This window comes from Pteropus alecto, unplaced genomic scaffold, assembly GCF_000325575.1.
Source record: "Pteropus alecto unplaced genomic scaffold, ASM32557v1 scaffold39, whole genome shotgun sequence".
Classification (NCBI taxonomy): domain Eukaryota; kingdom Metazoa; phylum Chordata; class Mammalia; order Chiroptera; family Pteropodidae; genus Pteropus; species Pteropus alecto.
The window spans coordinates 13,770,237-13,791,237 of NW_006443568.1; the positions used below are offsets into that span (position 1 = coordinate 13,770,237).

A 21,001-nucleotide genomic window follows, 5' to 3' on the forward strand; every position below is an offset into this window, starting at 1 on the left:
GGGCTACATCAAGGCTGGATAAGAGACTTTGTCACCTGAATGTTTCATAGCTTACCTCTCCAATTTTGGTAACAGGATTTGGATTGGTTTTTGCTTTTGTTCCCACTTAGCCCCTAACAGAAGCTATTAACAAAGTACTCAGTTAAATAACTTGCAGAATAAGTGTTAGAAATCACATTGGAATTCCTGAATTAACTTAAGAGTCCAATTATGATTTCATTCGTCTGCTTCTTTGGGGTTCTTTGCAGCGTTACTGCTGGAGATCTGAATGCTGTATTAAAGTTCATCCTTTCCTTCAATAAGCTTTTCTATAATCCATGCTCTTCGCTCCTTGCCAAATGCTGAGATAGACAAACCAGATGTGGCCAACTGGCAGGCGGACACCACCAGTTAACCCACACGAGTTAAGTGCCGTGACAGAGTTAAGATTGGTGTTTCAGGACCGAAGGCTTTCCAGCTCCCCATCCTCCATCCAGTCTCCATCCTGTCCACCAATGCCACCTTCATCTTCCCACAGCTTGAGTTGCGTCACATCACTCCTCCGCCCTCCGAACCATCAGGCTCCCCATTGTCCTCCAATCCCTGGCATTCAAGCTTGGTGTCACCTGCTTGTCCAGCCTTGTTTATTCAGCCGTATGCATTTCTCTGTGCTTCTCACCATTCCTAGGACATGCCTCTGGCCTTCACATCTCTGTGCAAATACCTTCCTTCAACCTAGAAGCTTCCCTGTTCACAGGCTCCTCATCGCCATGTTCAAAGCCATGTGTTTTAAGGCACATCTCAAATGCCAACTTTCCCATAATGTTTTTCCAACTGGGGCAGATTTCTCTCTCCTCTGAACTGCCAATGTGTTTATGCCTTTCCTGGATTCCTGTTTTGGGTTCCTATATAGTAGGGGCAGATTGCCCCAGGTTCAAATATATGACCTTGTACCAGTTATTTATTCCCTCCTGTGTAAAACGGGGATAAAATCAGCCTTACAGGGTGGTTTTAAGGTTTAAATGAGATAATGTATTCGAAGTGCCTAGAGCATTATAGAAGCTCCGCCCCGAGGCTAGGTCACTTTACATATTTTTGTCTCCCCTATTGTATCCATCACACCGTAGATGCTAAATAAATATCTGTTCAATTGAATCCATGGACACATGATAATTGTTATTATTTTAGGGAAGCAACATCATACATATGATAAATATTATGCTAATTTATTTGAATAGCCCCTTGGCTCATTACCCTGACTGCTCATTTATCTTAAGTGGACACGTGTTTGAAGATCATTAACCTTCAGGGCCCTGAGCGGATGTCGCCACAGAGGCAGAGGCAAAACTGGCTGGAGAGACAGACAGTGCACAACACTTTTCCTGCAGGGCTGCTACCTGCGATGTGGTCCGAGGTCAAAATGCACACACACACATGGGCCAACTCCTGACACTGAAACGAGGCAGTCGCAATAGGCTAAGCACGCCTGATCTTTGGGATTCATTCGGCAAGAAAAGCATTTGTCTCCCAGTAGCAAAAGGTGCCCGGCAAGCATTTGAAGAAGTTCCCAGTCTCTCTCCAAACTAATTGCATATCCTTAACAAATTCTGTACAGGATTGTGTTTATGCTGGTCCTTCAGACCAAAATGCCTTTGCTCCCTATTTCCACATCCTACCTCCCTTTCATGCCTAGGCCGAATGTCACTTTCTCCACCAAATCTTTTGAGTGTTCTTCTGAAGTGGCATGTCCACTTTCACTCCTGGACCAGAAACTTTTTTGAGGACAGGGTCCACTTCTGATTCAACATCCAGAAATCAGGGCCTGTACACACAGTACAGGTTCGAGAAATGTGGGTGGATTCTTGGATGTTTGGGTGGGCGAATACACTGAATAAAAATGGAGTATCTTGAGATAGCTAAGTCTCTCTACCACAGGGTGATTGGGACAAGTATCTCCAAGGTGGAAAACTTCTCCTTCTGCCAAGACAGAATCTGTGAAGTAGAAGGAAGGATTGGTCTTGATTCTTAAAAACAAAAAAAACAAACAAACAAAAATTTTAAGACTGCATCACCGTGGTCCAAGAACGCTCACTCTGTCCAGCAGTCCAGTCAAAACTATGCTGGAACAGAGCGGTTTCCGACACGTTTTGATTGTCTATCAAGGCACACGTACCTACTTCTGTGTGCTAAGAGGAAGGGCTGGTGGTGTGTCTCGTGAACAGGTAACTTAAAACCTGGTTTTCCAGCCGGCTTTCTCTTAGGCAACCACGAGCAGTTACCAAGAGCCATTTTCCCCCTTATGGTATTTCCATCTTTGGCTTCATAAACTGTACTCACCCAGAGTCAGCAATGCTGACTGTAGCTTAGAGGAAAATATAAATAATAAACCTTGGTTTTTAAAATTATTCCCTTCCTGGCATGGGAACATTTCTGTCCTTACAGACATCAGATCTCACAGAAAGGACCTTTCAGGTCACCTAAACCCAGGCAGGAAGTCCCTCCACCACCACCTGACCTAGCGAGGTGGCCCCCTGGCCCTGGCTGAATCACTGTCAGGACAGAATGAAGGAGGCCACCAAAGTTTCCCAACTGGGGGAGGGGACGATGAAATAAGGACATCACTTTAGTCCTAGGCAGGATCTTTCAGAAAGAATCTCAGCTGGGTTTACAGGGTCCAGAACCTGGGCCTCACGGGCTCAGGAGCTGGGAAGTGTTTGTGCACCCAGAGGTCTGTGTCACAGAATGAGGTGAAAATCACACGAGAACAGAGACTGCGGAAGAACCGCCTGGCCAGTAGCCGAATTCTTTCCTCCCCCGTGGTACTAGATACCTTTTATTATCAAAGTACCACAGCGTCCATTCAAGGGCTGCTGTATGAGTACAAAATTAAACAAGAGAGTGGGAGTCTCGAGGCCAAATTCGCAGTCAGGGCGAGGCCCGGTGACCGCACCAGTCTTGACCTTGAGACTGACCAGAGCCCTGGTGTGGGCTGGGCCCCTGCTGGACACGCTGAGGGATTCCCCTCCCTCTGGTTCTCGGTGGCCACCCTTCCCCACTGAGGACCTCTTCTAGGTAAGCCCGGGTTCCAGTCACTGCTGTCCAGGTGTGTCTGACAGTACACCTTCTCCTAGAATGGGGTCAAACCAACCCTGAGTTCTAGAGAAACCCCAAGGTGGCAGCCAGACAGCTGCTCTGAATCTAGACACTCCAAATTATCAGTGTCCTTATGTACCAAGCAGAAATCGTGAGTGTGCCGTCCTTAAGGGTGGCTCTGCCGGTCGGTGCAGACCCACCAAAGCTACAGTCCGCTGCTTGAAGCTCAGCGAGACGCCCAACAACTACACACTGGGACAGCACTCAACCGGACACACACACACCTTCCGTGCAGAAGTCTCTAAAAAGGACACTTCGCGAAGAGGCTCTCTCAGACTCACGCGCTCGAACAGTGGTCAGATAGTGACAAAAATAAACTTGCAACTCTGTCTTTAAACTAGAATTTATTGGTATACAAAACTCCATTTCATAGATAAAGTGGCACATCTCTGCAGCTTCTATTGCACCAAGTATTGAAGATTAAAAACACAAAAAAAGAAACATTTGGTTTTGAAAACACTGCAAATAGCCAAGTACAGTACTTTGGTAAATAAAAAATAAAATGGTTCAGAGTAACGCAATCTGTGGAAAAAAACAACCTAGAGGGTATGGGCTACGGACGTCAGACGATGGTCACATTGCTCCTCGTCGAGCCCATAGATAAGGCAAGGCTCGCTGAGTCTATGGATCATGACCCCATGGAGGTCTTACACATCTCCAGGCCGAAGCTAGAACACGTTTAGTGCAGTCAGAAAAAAGAGAAGGTTCCTGAGCCTGTGAAGACCCTCGTGTTCTCCAGACACACCTGCCCTCCCTCGCGAAGGGACTGACGCCCGCCGGCACTTCTACGTCAGCAAGAGGAACATGTAGGTCTGAAGTCCGACTCCTGGCTCTTTTCTTCTTGTCACTGAGCTCGGTGTGGGTGGGAGGTGCTGGAAGGGGGGCTGGGAGGCCGAGGGCCCTTCTCTCCAGGGAGAGCGAATGAGGGAGTAAAGATGTCAGGAGCCCCGCACCAGCATTCCCCCAGTTTTGGTCAAGGGACGTGCCAGGGGATCGAACTGCAGGCTGAGGTCTGTGACTGAGCTCAAATGATTGTCATGGACGGCTGGAAATGGTGACCTGTTGGGTGCTGACATGAGAAGGATCGGGACGGACCCAGGGGTGCTGCCCAGTGATCACTGCCTCCCCTGACCGCCAGCACGGTGAGCGGCGATCTGCACCATGGGCATGCCCTGCTTAAAACAAAGTCGCCAAGCAGGAGTTCATGCTTTTACATAAATATATTCATTACTGGTACCGCCTCCTTCTCCAGTGACTTTGCAAGGATGCTAAACATTTTAACCGCATACGAAGTAGTCCTAACTAGGAGAGAGAGAGACTCTAGAAAGTCACCCCTTAGAGGAAATGATTAAGAGCGGGAAGTTTTCTCAGAGAATCTACCTGGGTATAGAGCGACCCAGGCAGTCGACAAGGCCCAGCTCCTCCCTGGGGCTGGGCTCCGTGGAACATGCTGTGGGTCCCACACTGTGCGAGGACTTTGTGACTGGTGCTCAACATCTCCACCTGAAACCAATTATCCACTTGCCCCTCCAACTGGAGATGGCAAAAAATTTGCTATAATTTAATTATGCCTATCTAGATCTTCAATGCAACATCGGTGGAAAAATACCATTTGCTTGAGAGTCAGGAAAACACACCTTGTAAAAAGTGCCATGATTACATCACCTCAGAACAACTGTCAGAAGGCCCCAGAGTTTTAGCAACACCTGTTCTGAAAGCTGAGATGAAACTGATTAACGACAATGGCAAAACGGAAAAACTGCATCGGACTCTGAGTCTAAAGGTTCGCTATAGAGTCTTGAGGTAAAAAGGCAAAGAGCTACGTGTCTACCCAAAACGGGAGTCAGAGAGGGCCACACATGTGACGCTCTCACTCCGCCCACGAGGCCCAGGGCGGCTTCCGTCAGCTCTGACTAGGGATCCAAGTTTCCTTCAACCGACTGACTATTCAGGTTGCACGCTTCAGAGGTAAACTGATCGCATTCTATGTTGACCCAGTAAAACCCAGGCAGAGTCTAGAGTGTCTCAGAATGAGAGAAGTTGCACATCGACGGCAGGGACTCACTACGAGTACAGTTCAAGGCCGATGTCCATCTGATACCCACCTCCTTACTTTGCGAGCAACTGTCCCCCACTAACAGGGCCTCCCTCCCACCCCCAACCATATCATATCACACTGTAAAAGCTCCCCAGGGAAGCAGGGCTGGGCATTTTAAATTACCTCCGCAAGCCAGCTCTAAATGCCCAAGGGCGATGGCACTTCACACGCCCTCAGAATCAAAATGGGTTTGCAAGTGTTTTCAGAGGTTATGAAAGAAACTACAGACAACCTTGACTAACCTTTAAGATTCTTCTTTCTGCCACAATTCCCCAACCAGTGCTCCTGAAAGCATATGTTCATATTATTGAAAAATTAAATATACTTACACATCCTATCTAATATCTCCTGGTGGCAACTATGTTACTTAAAAGTGTGGTTCTACATTGTTATAATATATCTATCCCTCTAGTACAAAGCTGTTGCCACTACAATTTTATTTATTTTAATCTTTAAAAATTCTTGTTTTAAAATCCATAAAGCCTTTATATACAGTTTATAAGACTAGTAAGCAGCGTGGACCGCTGCCCCATGCCTTTCTCCCAGCCTCACTAAAAGCTACCAAGACGATCCTGTGTGACATTAATCTCTAACGGCCAACATGTCACACAAGTGAATGAAGAAAGATGCACTTCCTACTATGGAGGGCACGTGAGTAGCTGTACGAGGAACGACTGCTGACAATAGCCATCCAGGACTGAACGTGCTGGGCCTCCATTCTGGCTGCCAATAAAGTCATTTTCAAGTGTCTCCTCCGGCGGCTAAGTGTGAGGATTCTACCCACCTTGTATTCCGGTGAGACTGAGGCAGTGAGGTCTAAATTCAAATCCTTAGCCAGAAGATGCCACTGAAGCTGGACATGTGTACCCCATTCCCAATAATTAATGTACGAAATACAGGCCAATTGTAACTGGAAAGCTACAAAGCAGTAATAAAAGAAAATTACTGAAGCAATTTGATTAGTTTTTAAAACCACTGTTATTTTACCCCAGACATGCTGAAGCCTGTTATTAGGTTCTTAGGTAGAATTAGGTAATTTCTAAATAAATGTGCAGATATTCTTTATTAACTTTTTAGCAGCTTCAAAAACTTCTAAAACCCAATGGGGCTCAAGGCCACGTCCATTAACCAAGTAAATAAAACCTCTGACCATGGGTCTCCCTTAAGCTATTTCTGACTCCTAATTATGCTGAATTCCTGGTATACAATCTTGACCCCCTGAGAGAATCTAGTCTCCTGCACTCTCGTAGTTCAAAACAGACAAGAAAGGGTGTTCATTCGGAAAAGCTCAGCCACAGTTCGGAATCTGCTCAGAGCTGAAAGCCAAGAGACAGTAGATCCTAAAGCACCGGACCTCACTCCCTTGGAGACAGTCGGATAACGGAGACCCTTCACCTGTCTGGACTGAGTTCTAAAGCCTCGAACTCAGGACTCCGTAAGGAACAGGAGAAAAAGGCTGTGCTGTTCTCAGCCTGCTAACAGGTACAATGTACTGCCCCAGGAAGGAGCCCAAACCACATGTCCTGGGAACAATTCCTAGAGACAACTGATGCTCCAACCACAAAAAGTCACCATAGTAAAAAGAGCAAAAAGTTAAAATACATCATTAAAACCAAAGAAAGCAAATCGCTCACTGATAAAGACAAATTCAATGAGCCCAGGGCCAGCCCAGACGATAGGCCCACACAACTCAAAACTTTTTGTTTTCCCTTTACCTCTAAACTTTAAAATTTTTGAAATTGGAGGTGGGGGAGGTAACTAATGATGTACCTTTTGTTTCAGTGTATCTTGTCTAAATATTAGGCAAAAACTGTCCAAGTCTGGCCACTTGAGACATCACGGTTTTAAAGTTCCTATCCACCTAACTCAGTTTTAGAAATGACATATCCCCACAGCCCAAACGTGTCTACTTTAGAATTGCAGAGCCACTCAACGTCCTCAGCCAAAATAAGTCCCCTGCCCTGCTGGTGTAACCTCAGTCACTGACCACTTGTGGTGGGCGCTGGAGAGTCTCTCTAACATCAGAATCCCAAACAGCGTTTAAATAAAAAAAGAAAAAAAATGCAGCATCTTATGGGATTTCATTTTCACAATACTAAGAAAATTTAGCAACAGGTCAAGTAACCTTTTATTTCTTGGAAGGCATCTAAGTCTAGAGAAGTAAGGAGGAAAATACAGTTGCTTAAAATGAGAACATGAGCAATCTTAGATATTCTTCCATTCTCCCTATAAAATCAAATAACTCTTTAGACTCTTCCTAGGCAAACACTCAAGAATCCCTTTACAACTATAGATTCTGCTCCCCAAACTATGAGAATCCCGGAACCGTATCATAACAAGAAACAAGTACCAAAAACTCAACAACACTATCGCTTTTCCAGCAAAGCCCAGGCCTAATTAACAGTCAGATACATAGATCATATGGCTTGAGTATAAACGGACAGCACCTGCGCCCCATCTGAAATAATGTCAGAATCAGGAAGGAGAGAGATGCAGTTGTTCAACTGCCACCTTGACTACAGGCCCCAGTCCCTATGTCATATTACTTGGGTAGAACACTTCCTGAATTATTTTCTGATTAACCTGGACTAAAAGAATATTAAATCTAAACATGTTCCTGAGTTGGAGGTCATTTATAAACTATCCTGTACATTAATACGTCTGTTTGAAAATGAAAGAGAAACAAAGGAAACTTGTCATTCTGAATTTCTAGCAATTAATCTACTCTAAATGACCTCATGAACGATTACGGCAAAACTCACCCCAAGTGTTAAGGAAAGATCCCAGGGTCACTGAACTGTGATTTTCAGGGCAAATAAAACCACACTTCAAAGGTTTTCCTGATCGAACTATCTACCCCTAAAACTCAATATTTTAATTACGGAACATGAATGGCTTCGCTGCACTTTCATAAAATAAAACACACTACTAACAAAACTCTGAACAATAAAGAGGCAGCCTGAAGGGCACTAACTCAGAGTGTGAGCTTATGTGTGGGCTCCGTGGGCTGTTTCGTAAGGACGGCCCCGCGGGAAGGCCTGGTACGCAGCACTCCGTTTTCCACTCGCTTCCTACAACTCCCAGCGGACCAGACTCAGATGTTGAGAGCCGCAAAGGTCTTCACCAAGGTGACCTGCGCGTTCGCATCTGCTTCGCTCCGGTGGCTGTCCCTGTGGCTGCTCCTGCTCTCCAGGGCTTTGTGGCGGTGCCTCTCCTCCTGTCGCTTCTTCTTCTCCAGTCGCTGCTGCTCTCTCCTCTGTTTGTTTGTGACCTAGAAGAGAAGACGTTGGGTGAGTCACCAGCTCGGCTGACTCAGGCTGCCACCTGCTGAAGGGAGATGCAGTGTTGACAGATGCACAGCCTGCCTTTCAATTGGAACAGAGAAATCCCACATAAGAGACCAAACGTGATTTATTTTCCATTACGGCTCAATTTACATTTAAATTTACATCCCCGTGCTGAGCTAGCAAACAAAATCAATTCCGTTCTTCTCATAAACCAATTCAAAATGCCCTGAAAAAACATTAACCCCAGTCCAGCAGGAGATAACCCTCGAATGTGCCACAGGACACCTTTCTCTACATAATTTAATGCCCCAGGTAATCCTAACAAACTCCTCAGAAGCTTATTGCATTTTTGCCTCTGCCTGTGGCTTTTTACATTACGTTGCACTTTGAGCTCAGAACTTGGTGAAAGTCTCAAAATGAATTCTAAATTCAGTAAAATGAATGGTGTCATATACTGCTTGTGAGTAGCGCGCGGAGAGGGAGATGTACAATCTTTCTCGGAAGCACTTGACGACTTACCAAAAAGCTTTAAAAAGAGTCAAGTGTCCATGCCCTTTAACCTGTCAAGTCCTCTCTGGGACTCTAACCAAGAAAACAATGCAAAATAGAAAGATTTATACAAATAAATTATGCAGGTGTTCATTGGAGATGATGGTATTTATAAAAATTGGAATTATGTAACGTGGCTTAACGTGGAAACGGCCCATGCACACAGTAACGTCAGCTGGGAGGAGGAGGATATGTGTGGACGCACGGTACAATTCAGCGTGTACTTCCTTCCAACGGTCCCTGTGTACACCAAACAGGACAAGCGAGGTCTTCATTCTGCTTCCTGATACACCTTTACGCATTCCCCATATTTTCTACAATAACTACTTTTACTAATCAAAAGAAAATTATGCATTAAAATGAGCTCCACATTCCCACCACTGCCAACATATTACAGCGGCCCACCATTTGCCTTTGAGACTCATCCCTTCATACCTTTGGGAGCTGGTTTTTATTCACTTTGTTTTCTTCGCTAGGGCTGGCCCGCGCCTTATTGTTTTCGGTCTTGCCTTCATTTAAGCCCTGATTTCCAAAGATCTTGGTGCCACTGCCACCCTCCTCCCATAAAGGGCCACTCTGCTTAAGCACTCGGCCACTGGACTTGAGGTTCTCCTCTTCATCTTCCAAAGAAAGACATTTTATTAAAATTGAGAACCTAAGATAGTTACACAATTCAATTACTGTTAAATGACTCCAAACTTACCTGGATCCCTAGATCACTATCATCTGAACAGCAAATTTCCTTGAAGCAAATTCTAATATCAAGTCAACAGAGTGGTAAATACAGGAGAAAAAAAATTGGTATAATTTGGAAGATAAATTTTAAAATAACCTGTTGACCAGTCTTATCATCGGCTTCTCACCAGCAGTGTTCTGTTTCATTGGATAAAACCACTCTTTAATATGAATTTTTAGGGGAGAATCTTTCATTTGCACCCATAAAACTAGAAAAGAGACAGGCTCTAAAGCTATGCTATCTAATACAGTAGCCACAAGCTACATGTGGCTATTAAAATTAAAGTTAAATAACGTTTAAATTTCATTCCTCGGTCTCACTTAGCCACATGTCAAGTACATACCATACTGGATAGCAAAGATACTGGATAGTGTTATTTTAAACTCACAATGACTAAGTTACTTATTACTTTCTAAGAAGGCACAGTAAATATATAGCGTGGATAATAAAATACCCCATCACACAGAAAACTATAATGCCAAGAACAGTATCTGGCACATAATATCTGTAATAAGTATTGAAATACTTATCTGCAATAAGTATTGAAATCATTTTAAATAAGTGACTTGAGAAAACAGTTAAGATGTCACATCTTTTTCCTTTCTCTGTGTCATAAAATTAAACTCAGTTCAAGTAAAAATAATTCTGAATTATCAAGAGTTGATAGATGCTAGTAATCTAAATATTTTCATCAGAAAAAATTCTCTCTGTTCAATTTTAGTTATCATTTTGGTTTTATAAAGAATCTATTTCCAAAAAAATAAACTCTTCCCTGATACTCTCCATCCCTCCAAAACTGGGTTACATGGCCTTTTCACGCCTTCCCCTAGCACCTTAGACCTCTAACTCCATTATATATTCTCGTGCCAGTTTACTTATCTGTCTTCACCCCACCCCCAGACTATACTCTCCCTGATGCAGACCTAGGACCTAGTAAAAAATGCCTGCATACAGAAAGTACTCAATAAACAATTACTGAATGAATGACAGTAAAATTATTACCTGTGACTTAATTAAAAATAAATTTTTGGAAAATCACCAATACAATAATCTTGAAAGCCTATGAATAACAATCATGGACTTACTATTTCTTTTCCCCTGGTTCATCTGTAGCATGGCAATTATTGCAGATTCAATATTATAATTTTCAGCTTCCAGGTTCTGGACTATCAAATTAAAATCCTGTCCAAGAAACAAAGGAATACTTCAAAACTCTGGATATACTTTTCTATCTCTCTCTACTTCAACAATCTGATAAACAAAATGATGTAACAGTGAGACTGAGACAAGGTTTCAAGATCTTTTCCATTTAGAAAATGTCAATTTTCAATAAAGCTGGTAACCTTATTGAATAACCAGTTAATGTAAATGAAATGCTCATTTACTTGTATAAAATGCTCTTTTACTTTTATAAACACAAGTCAGAAAAAAACTAAATCCACATACTTCCTTAGGATTTTTGAGTAGTATTGGATAACGTCTAGCAACGAGAGAGAAATGAATAAACAGCTCTCATTAAGTTGTATCACACAACCTCATCAAATTACAAATATCATGGACCTATTTTGGCCTATCAGGTGTTGGCAGGCTGTGGGGGAGGGGCGCCTACGAAACAAGCCAGTCAACACAGTGATGCTTATGTATAAACCATTACTACTACTTGACAGAAATACTAACTGAACAGCCAGTTGCATTGCAAACTTTCTGGACAGCATCTTCCACTTCATCTCTCAGGTTATCTTCATAGTCGACTCCCTCTATCTTGCTCTTTTCTCTTTTATTTGATTCATCTTGATGAAGCATCTGAAACTAAAAGAAATATGAATAGTAATAATCATGGATCTCTTGCAGACTATGCTAATCTGCAAAACGTTTACATACACAGGGAAAAGATTACGGAAACAATCTTAGGAGAACGGCAATGACCAGGCTAAATTTCATCCAGACATTGAGATTCTGGGCCACAACAGAAGTATGAAAAAAGAAAGGCCCAAGCCATGGGGTGAACTGTTCATAAGAGTGACATCAGAGCTCCGACGGCTCCTAGACACCAACATCCCGGACCCGATTGCTGACTCAGACAGCACGCGTTTGCTTCAGCTGATTTCTAGCAACGTGAGCTTAATAAGATCTTCTATTCTAGCACCTGACGAGCTCTGCGGCCGGACAATTCACCTTGAAGAAACATACAGGCAGCTCTCATCTGGTTCCCTAGGCCTATCTGATCATCAGCAAGCTCTGATGTGCTGAAGTTTCCCATCCGGACTGGACTATCACGGGTGATCGTGACTCATCTAACCTCACGTGCAGCCACCACAGTCAAGGGAACCATTCAATCCAAATTCTAAAACCACAAAGAGCTGTTCACTTAGTATCCACAAGGCCTTTACAACCTAAGCCTAAATCAGAAAAGCTACAATCATCACTCTATGGCTGCCCAATCACCTTCTGCTTCTGCTTCCTACTAATGCAGGCGGATGGGAAACGGGCAAGGAGAGTTTTGTTTTTGCATGTAAAAGTGGAATCCAGCAGCATGCAGTACATTCCTTAGAGTGTTAATAAAAAGCGACCCATTACAAAATTATATCCTAACAATTTGGCAATATGTATATCAAGATTCTTTGAAATTCTGTCATGTACATAAAGGATTTATGTAAAAGTGCCCATGACAGTGCCACTAACAGTGGTGAATAACTGGCAACAACCTGACGGTTTCACAGTGTAAGCTGGTTAGGTAACTGTGGTAAGTCCACAAAACGATGCTTTGCTTCCATTAAATAAGAAACACAGTAAGGATTTCCACTACTATTATTGTTATTTAACAGCGTTTGAGAGATAATAATTAATGGATTAGCCAAAAAAAGAAAAATTAGAAGTATAAAATAAAAAAAGAAGAAGAAAAGTTATCACTATTAACAGATGATATAATTCTATACCTAAAAAAAAAACATCAAACGAAAACTACTACAAACAAAAATAATTCTGGCAAATCACATATTTGATAAGAATCCAATAAACAGAATATGTAAAGAACTCTTACAACTCAACAACAAAAGCACAAAAAACCCAGTTAAAACATGGGCAAAGGACTTGACTAGACATTTCTCTGAGATACAAAAGGCCAAGAAACACATGAAAAGATGTTCAACATCACTAGTCATTAGGGAAGTGCAAATTAAAACCGCAAGATACCACAGCTAGCAGGGTAGCCATAACTTTAAATGAATGAATGAATGAATGAATGTTGGTGAGGAGGTAGACAAAGTAGAGCCCTCAAAACATTACCATTGGGAATGTAAATTGGTGCAACTACTGTGAAAAAAAGTGTGGCCGTTCCTCAAAAAGTTAAACACAGAATTACCACATGACCCAACTAATTCCACTCCTCGGTACGTACCCAAAAGACTGAAAACAGGTACTCAAATCTTTTACTCAAATATTCATCACAGCACTATTCACAATAGCCAAAAGGTGAAAACAACTCAAATGCCCAACAGCAGAATGGATAAATGAAATGCGGTATATCCATACAATGAAATATTATTAGGTCTCTTAAAAAAAAAAAAAAAAAGAGGAACGATGTACTGATATGTGCTCCAATAGAATGAATCTTGAAAACAGTATGCTAAGTGAAAGCCAGACACAAAAGGCCATGAATTGTGTGATTCCATTTTTACGAACTGCCCAGAACAGGTAAAGCCACAAAGACAGAACGTACACTGGCGGTGGCTGGGGAAGAAAGAAAATGGAGACTGACTGCTTAATGGGCAAGGGGTTTTCTTTAGGGGCGATGACAATGTTTTGGAGCTGGAGGAACTGGCTGCACAGCTTTGTGGGTGTACTGTGTGCCACTGACTTGTAGAGTTTTAAATGGTTAATTTTATATTATGTACACTTTAGCTCAATTTAAAAAAAGAATCCTGTAGGACAGCCAGGTATGCATGTTATTAACATTTCATTAATAATTCTCATATATACAAATGATCATCGGCTAGGAAATATAAACGAGAAAAACATCCTTTCTTTACAAGAGGAACAGAAAACACAAAACACCCAAGAATAAACTCAACAAAATATGGGCAGTCTATATGGAAAAAATGCTCCTACAGATCACCAAAAAAGTCAATTAAACAAATAAAGTTTACCAGGTTCTTGGCTAGGAAGATTCAACATTACTAATATGTATATTTTTCCTTAAGTTAACCTATTAATTAAATGAGACCTCAATAAAAACAAATATGAACAGGACTTCTTTTAAACTAGACAAGAAAATTTATTCTAACGTTCATATATGTATATTTAAAAAGCAAGAATGTAGGAAATTACCAAAAAAAGTAATGATGAGCAAAAAATTCTACCAGATTTTAAAATATACTCTTACCAACTAAATGAACACATTAACGCATGAGCAGAGAAACTAGTGGAACAGACCCAAATGTCCAGAAATAGACCCAAATACACATGGGAATTTAGTATATGAAAAAAAGTCACTTTAAATCAGTGAAGAAAAGATGTATAACTAATAAATGGTTTTGATATAACAAAGTAACCACAAGGAAAAATATAAAGTTGGAGCCAAATATCACACCTTTATATGAATATAAATTCCAAATAGAGACAAGATTTAAATTTTTTAAAAAACAAAACCATAAAGGTACTAAAATAAACTATGGGAGAACTCTGTGTTAACCTTAGAGTGGGAAAGACATTCCTAATTATGACTCAAAACCCAGAAGACATGTAAGAAAACTTAATAAGTTTCACCACATAAAAATCAAGAATTCCTTTATAGCAAAAACCATAGGGAAAAAAAAAGGTTAAACAACAGACTGTGAAAAAAATATTTGCAACTCATAACAGAGGCCAATAATTTCCCTAATATATAAGAAGCTCCTAAAAAATCATTAAGAAACGTGATAGAAAAAAAAAATGGGCAAAGAAAATGAATACAGCTCACAAAAAAGGAAATACAGGTAAGTCGTAAACTCAGGAACAGGTGCATAAACTCCCTCATAAGACAAATACAAATGTAAACTGTTAGGAAAACAATTTTTTCCCTAACACCGACAAAGATTTAAAAATTTGATAGCACTGTGCTGGCAAAGGTGCAAGAAGAGACACATATTGCAAGTGGGAGTAAAAACTGGTAAAACCTCTACCGAGAGCAATGTGGCAATACCTTTGAAAATTATAAATGCACACATCCTTTGATGCAGTAGGGCCTTTCCAGGATTTTATCCCAAAGATACACTCACATTTGTGTGAAAAGATGTATACTGCTGGTAAAAGCAGAAGCCTGAAAGCCTCCAGAGAGTCCATCGGTAAGGGGCTGGTCAACACATTATAATGCGTCCATACAGCAGAATACTGTGCCGTCATTAAAAAAGAGGAATATGCATACATACACACATAGTTACTCGATATATAAAATGTCACTAGATTTTATGCTATACTGGTAACCCTGGGTGCATCCAGGGAGGGAACTGGGGTGGGAGAGGGACTTTCACTCTATATCCTGTTATACATTTTTAATTCTGACCTATGGATAAATATTAGCTACTCGAGAAATAATTTTTTAGTTATTTTTTTTTAGATTACTAAGAAAGTGTAAAATAACATGAGAAAACACTTATGCAATAATGTTAACTTTTAAAAAGCAGGAAACAAAGCTATACAAATACAAAATGACAACAAAAATTGTATCCACGTAGTTGATGTTGTGTACCTTTTATTCTTCTTTACTTTTTCTAGTTTCCAAACTTTAGATACAAAGCGTAATTTTAAACACATTAAACATAAAAGTAATTCAAAGTTTTATACAAATTATATTCACATAATCATAGCTATCAGCTTTTAAGGAAAGCAAAGGACGACAAGCAATTTTATCTTTCTCTCTCACCTGAGCTTAGAAAATTTTTTAAATCAAGCCCACACATCCTTAAAGGCAACTTTCCAAAAAAACACCACTGGTTTCTAGCTCCAGGCGCCCAGCTATTGACCTGGTTCCTCCAGAGCTGAGAACACACTTGGGAACAGAGGCCCCACTCACATCGGTCTGGAGATGTGCAGGAGCTTCTGAGTTGTCGTTGATCCTCCGAACACTGTCGTAGTGCTCTCCGTACCGATACGCGATGTGTAACTCCCGCCCGTTGCTTTTACCTGTACCACGAATCTAGAAGCAAAAGAAGGGGAGATGCCAGCAAAGATTTGGACAGGGTCAGCTTCTGGAGAGAAATGTCGCCTAGACTGTCCAGGGAGCCCAGCCAACAGGCTCTACATGGAATGGATTGGGAATATGACTAGGATATGTCCTGAGCAATTTCTGACTTATCTTTCTCCCATCCATGGTGTATGCTTCCATATGTTTATTATGGGACTATATGGAAATAAGTCCACACAAAAACGCATATTCAAAAACTAGGGGCAGATTTACAATGAAGTTAAATAGGCTTAAGTTTCAATGCACTGGGACCTCTCAGCCCCTCAGATGCAGATCTGTCGGACCTGAAGCTCAACGGTGGGGCGGGGGGGTGGCTCTTTGAGAAAAAAAAATACAAGATTACAAATATAAAAACGGCTAGAACCCTGCCCAGTACATTGAAAGAGGGCTATAAAAATGAGGGGTCTAAAAAAAATGAGGGGTCTACCACTTATGTTTCATTAGCTTCACAGTAAATCCACCCGCACCCGTCGTTACAACAAAAATGGCATTTTCTATCAACCACACACTGAGAAACATCAACAAACTCAAGTCCCCCACTTGCATCAATTTTATAACAAAATGATTTACAGTGAAGCAGCACTACCGCATTGCACAACCTGAGAGGCACAATCACAAGGAATTCTCTGTGAATGGCACCCCTGGAGTACACCCGAACAAGAGAATGTTCCTCCCTGGAGTCAGGCAATACGGAAGCCCTAAGGTCTAGCCTGGGTATACTCCCCCAAAACACCACCTCGACAGAAACTCTGAAGTAATTCTGCACCTGTCACTTGGAAAGCCCAGTAACCACCTCTTTGTTAAAAGTCTAAAACATTAGCACTTCCTTCTTGTTGTTACTGAAAGTCACATGTAGTAAGACACCACTATTAATTTCAACAGTATTTGTGGTCTAAAAGCACAGCAAAAAACCATAGACAAACAGGAACCACATGGGATTAGAAGTCAGAATCGTGGAAGTGCTCTCCAGGTAGGATATCTAGGTCTCGAAGTGAAGAGTCTGGTTTTGACACACACGAAATAGAGACAGCACCATTTTATCTCCCAGAAAGAGTGCTGGGAAAGGAAACTTGTTTATTATAATTTCTGAATGACATAATCCCTAAAGCATTTACATATTTAGCTAATAATACTATACACACATTATGAATTGGAAAAATATAACTAGAAGAATAGTCACCAAACTGTTAACTGTGATTTTCATGGAGAAAGTACAGAGAATTTTTACTTTCTATGTCTCAAATGTTCACGGAAGCATATATTCCACTTGTAACCAGGAAAAAAATGTAGGTTTCAGTATCTCCATGTTGTAAGAGCCTACTCATTATTAATGCAAGAGCTTTTACCCACGACAGCAGCAACCAATGCAGTTTCAATTCTTAAATTTCATAAGATGCTTCACTGGGGTAGGAGGAGATGGGGGAGATCCAGTGGATAGCTCCATTGTATAGCAAATACATTTATCTTAAAAACATACACTTAAAATGTTTAGCAACCCCTGAAAAACTACAGAAAAGTATTGGAAAAAAATTCTAACTATGCAGAATCATCTTCCACAACTACTTATATAAGTAAACTAAAATAAAAAGTTATCCACTGAGGAAAAGGCAGGCTATGTTTACTAAGTTGACACTGAGTAATTTCTTGCAAGAATAGGGTCATTACGCTGTACATTCAAATGATTTTGATGACTTCTGCTAAACAATAAACATTTAATGACAAAAAAGTGGGATAATGAAGAAGGTAACCAGTTTTCTTGGCTTAACGATCATCCTTAGAAAGAGAGCACCTCACTAAAAATATGATAGCTCTCCCTGGTGTCAGTCTCTCCGTCAACACTACCCCAAGAACATACACAGATACTGTTTCCCTCCTGTTCACTGTATCCTGGTAAAATTCCTCACCGACCTGTGGAGTATCTAATTTATTTTACTGTAATTTTATTAAAAGGACATTATGGCAGATACAACGGCTACATAGTATCATTTAGATGACATTCTGGAAAGACAAAACTGTAGGAGACAAATCTGATTAGTGGTTACAAGGGGATGGGGATGGGGGAGGGGACTAGTGACTGCAAAGGGGCCTGAGGAAACTTTTTGAAGTGATGGTAATATTCTATATGTTGATAGTGCTGGTGATGGTTATGTGACTATATTTGTCAAAACGCAGAAATTTACACCTGAGATGGGTGCATTTTGCTCTACGTAAATTATAGCTCTATAAGTTTGACTTTATTTTTAATGTGCAAAAGCTAAAAGTAAACAATTTATAAAGGAATATATATGCTGGGGGGTATATGGGAAAAATGAGAAAAAGGGCCACAATTGCCTTTCTAAAAATAACACGTAGGATCACATGAGTGTTTGTATACATATATATGGATGTGTCTATGTGTAGATGTGTTTAAAATGTGTATAAAAACATTGTGATACATATCTTTCCAGTTTTGTGTGAATGTTTTTACAGCTAAGAGGCTGTGTGGATGACGGGAATATACACTAAAACCTTAACAGTAATAATCTCTAGACAATGTGACTCTGGGAGATTTTTATTATCCTTTATGGGCTTTTCTAAATTTTCAAATTTTTCTACAATTAGTATGTTTTATACGACTAAAATAAAAAGTCAGAAACAGAGAGGCAGTTGAGGGAGAAGGAGGAGGAAGGACAGAAATCACAGGCCCAGTCTTCGGGAGTGGAACTACGAGGTACCGGAAGCACTCGGAATGTGAGGAGGAAGAGCAGGGGGTGGCAGCCTTTGCACATCTTCACCTGACCTTTGACCTTTCACACCGCAGAATGTTCAGTTTGAGGAATTGGGCGATTAGGTTAATTTAGGATAGTAAAGCCAAGAAATTTGAATGGGCAGCTACTTTACAACAGGGGGAGGATAAGGCGAAATGAAATGGCTCAACAATGTGCACTGCCACCCTACAACACAATCTTAACACCTGTACAGTCTCGTTTGCTGTAGGAAAACCACTGGTACCGTATGGACAGCTGAGCAGGCCAGAGAAATGAAACTTGATATCCTAAGCCATGAAATAAATTTTGTTGTTCAGAACATCCTTATTAGCAATGGTTATAAGTGAATTTGGTCTTTGTTTCCTTCCACCTAAAAACACGAACATACATGTGGGACTAGGCACACTTCAAAACAGAAATCTGTATGCACTAATCCTTTTAATTCTCACTTAGATATTTTACCGACTTATCTGTAGTATTTTCACGTTAGGTTCTCTGCCTCCAACTTACCCAATTAACTGACTGCTGAATAATATTTCTGGCATTTTAAAGGTTTCCGAATTATACTCCAGACTCCGCTTGAACATGGCACAGGGTTTAATCCCGAGCCACCGCAAGCTTCTGGTCTTTGGTTAGGCTTGCAGTACAAGTTACCTTGTATAGTTCAATAACACAGGTCATGCCCCGTCATCTTAGGACATTCCCAAAGCTAATTTATAAAGAAGAGCTTAAGATAAACTCTTGAATAGATGACCTACCTGCCACAAAGGGGCATTAAGTTGATGAATCACCACATTCAATTGATGATTTCTTGCAAAGGCTACAATTGCATCATTGCCAGCAAATGTACCAGGCTTTGCCAAACTGGCCACTGCATGGAAATAAGAGAGAAAAATGAAGTCTTTATAATGGAAAAATCCAAATGCAAACATGCTTTGGTATATTTTTAGTTCCAAATAATGAGGAACAAGGGTGTATATCTAAAAAGTCCATTAGCTTTGTCAGTCTAGGAATGTAGCTGTTTGAACAGTACAGACTGCTACTCAGAAGGGCACCAATCATTCATAAAGGATGCGTTTACTTATTCCTTCAATAAATATTTACTGAATGCTTCCTATAAGCCTAAATCTATAAGAGACACTGGAAATGTAATATTAAATGCAGTGATCATAATAGTTGCATTAATGAATACTTATGCGTCAAGCACTGCTCTACCCACTTCTCATAGATTGTCACTTTTAATCTTCAAACCAACCCTCTCGAAGAGGTATTATCCTGCACACCATCATATACACCAGGAAACTGAGGCAGAGTAGTTTAACTGTGCCCAAGGTCACAGCAGAGCTGAGATTACATCTCGGGCAGCCTGACCCCAAGGCATCCACTCCATTATACAGCCTGTCAGTTTGCCTCAAACTGTTTTCAACCAGTGGGAGGACAAACAAGAAAACAGACACTATGGATGTGTAAGTGCTACAGGAAAGGTAGGTATGGTAAAGAATCTGGTCTTGCCCTAAGAAATGTCTGACCTTTGTCACTAGCTCCTGGGAGGGAACCTCTAAACCCTTCAAATTTCTCAAGTGAAAAGGTTGTCTTTATTAATCACAGTGGGTTTCTCAGCCACACCTGACAGTTTATGCTAATGAAGTACTCAAGGTGGACCTCTGGCCAGGTGATTATCGGCCAGACCTGGGGAACTGGGGAGCTAGAGACTGAGTTCAACCACTGAGGCAATCAATCAATAATGCCTGCATAATGAAACCCCAACAGAAACTCTGGACACCAAAGTTCAGGTGAGCTTCATGACTGACAACATTCTGTTACACGTAGATGCCATCCTGAAGACACCAGAGCTTCATGTTTGGAACTTCCCAGACTCTGCCCTTTGGCTAACTTTGATCTGTATCCTTGTCGTGCATTAAACTATAGCTGTGAGTATAACAGCCTTCAGTGAGTTCTGTGAGTCCTTGCAGCAAATTATTGAACTTGAGGGTTATTTCAGGAAACCCTAAACTTGTAGCTGATGTCAGAAATGAGAGAAGTCCTGTGGAAGATTGTGCCTGAAAACTTTGCAACCGGAAGCAAAAGCCAGTTTGGTAGTAGGGAGGGAAAGATAAGGTATAGCAGATAAGAAAACAAAGATGATTCCCAAACGAAAAGGAGATACAAGAATTATGTTCCCAGCAAAGGGGAGAGAGAGTGTGGAGGAGGGAAAAAGAGAGGGAGGGGAGG

General features: G+C 41.2%; 1 protein-coding gene across 5 annotated transcripts in view; it reads right to left on the reverse strand.

Moving 5' to 3' along the window:
- Positions 1-3,459: 3,459 nt before the first annotated feature.
- The window catches only part of OTUD3 (OTU deubiquitinase 3), a 27,537-nt gene continuing 9,995 nt past the window's right edge, over positions 3,460-21,001 (reverse strand). For 2 of the 5 annotated variants that reach the window (XM_006924494.3, XM_025041308.1), the window contains exons 3-8: positions 19,528-19,640; positions 15,852-15,974; positions 11,480-11,611; positions 10,888-10,984; positions 9,502-9,686; positions 3,460-8,501 (exon numbers count right to left, since the gene is read on the reverse strand). In XM_006924494.3, the coding sequence (XP_006924556.1) occupies positions 8,325-8,501; positions 9,502-9,686; positions 10,888-10,984; positions 11,480-11,611; positions 15,852-15,974; positions 19,528-19,640 (827 nt within the window). In that variant the 3' untranslated portion in view covers positions 3,460-8,324. The remainder of the gene's footprint in view (positions 8,502-9,501; positions 9,687-10,887; positions 10,985-11,479; positions 11,612-15,851; positions 15,975-19,527; positions 19,641-21,001) is intronic. The other 3 variants (XM_025041306.1, XM_025041307.1, XM_025041309.1) reach the window with 3 other exon arrangements.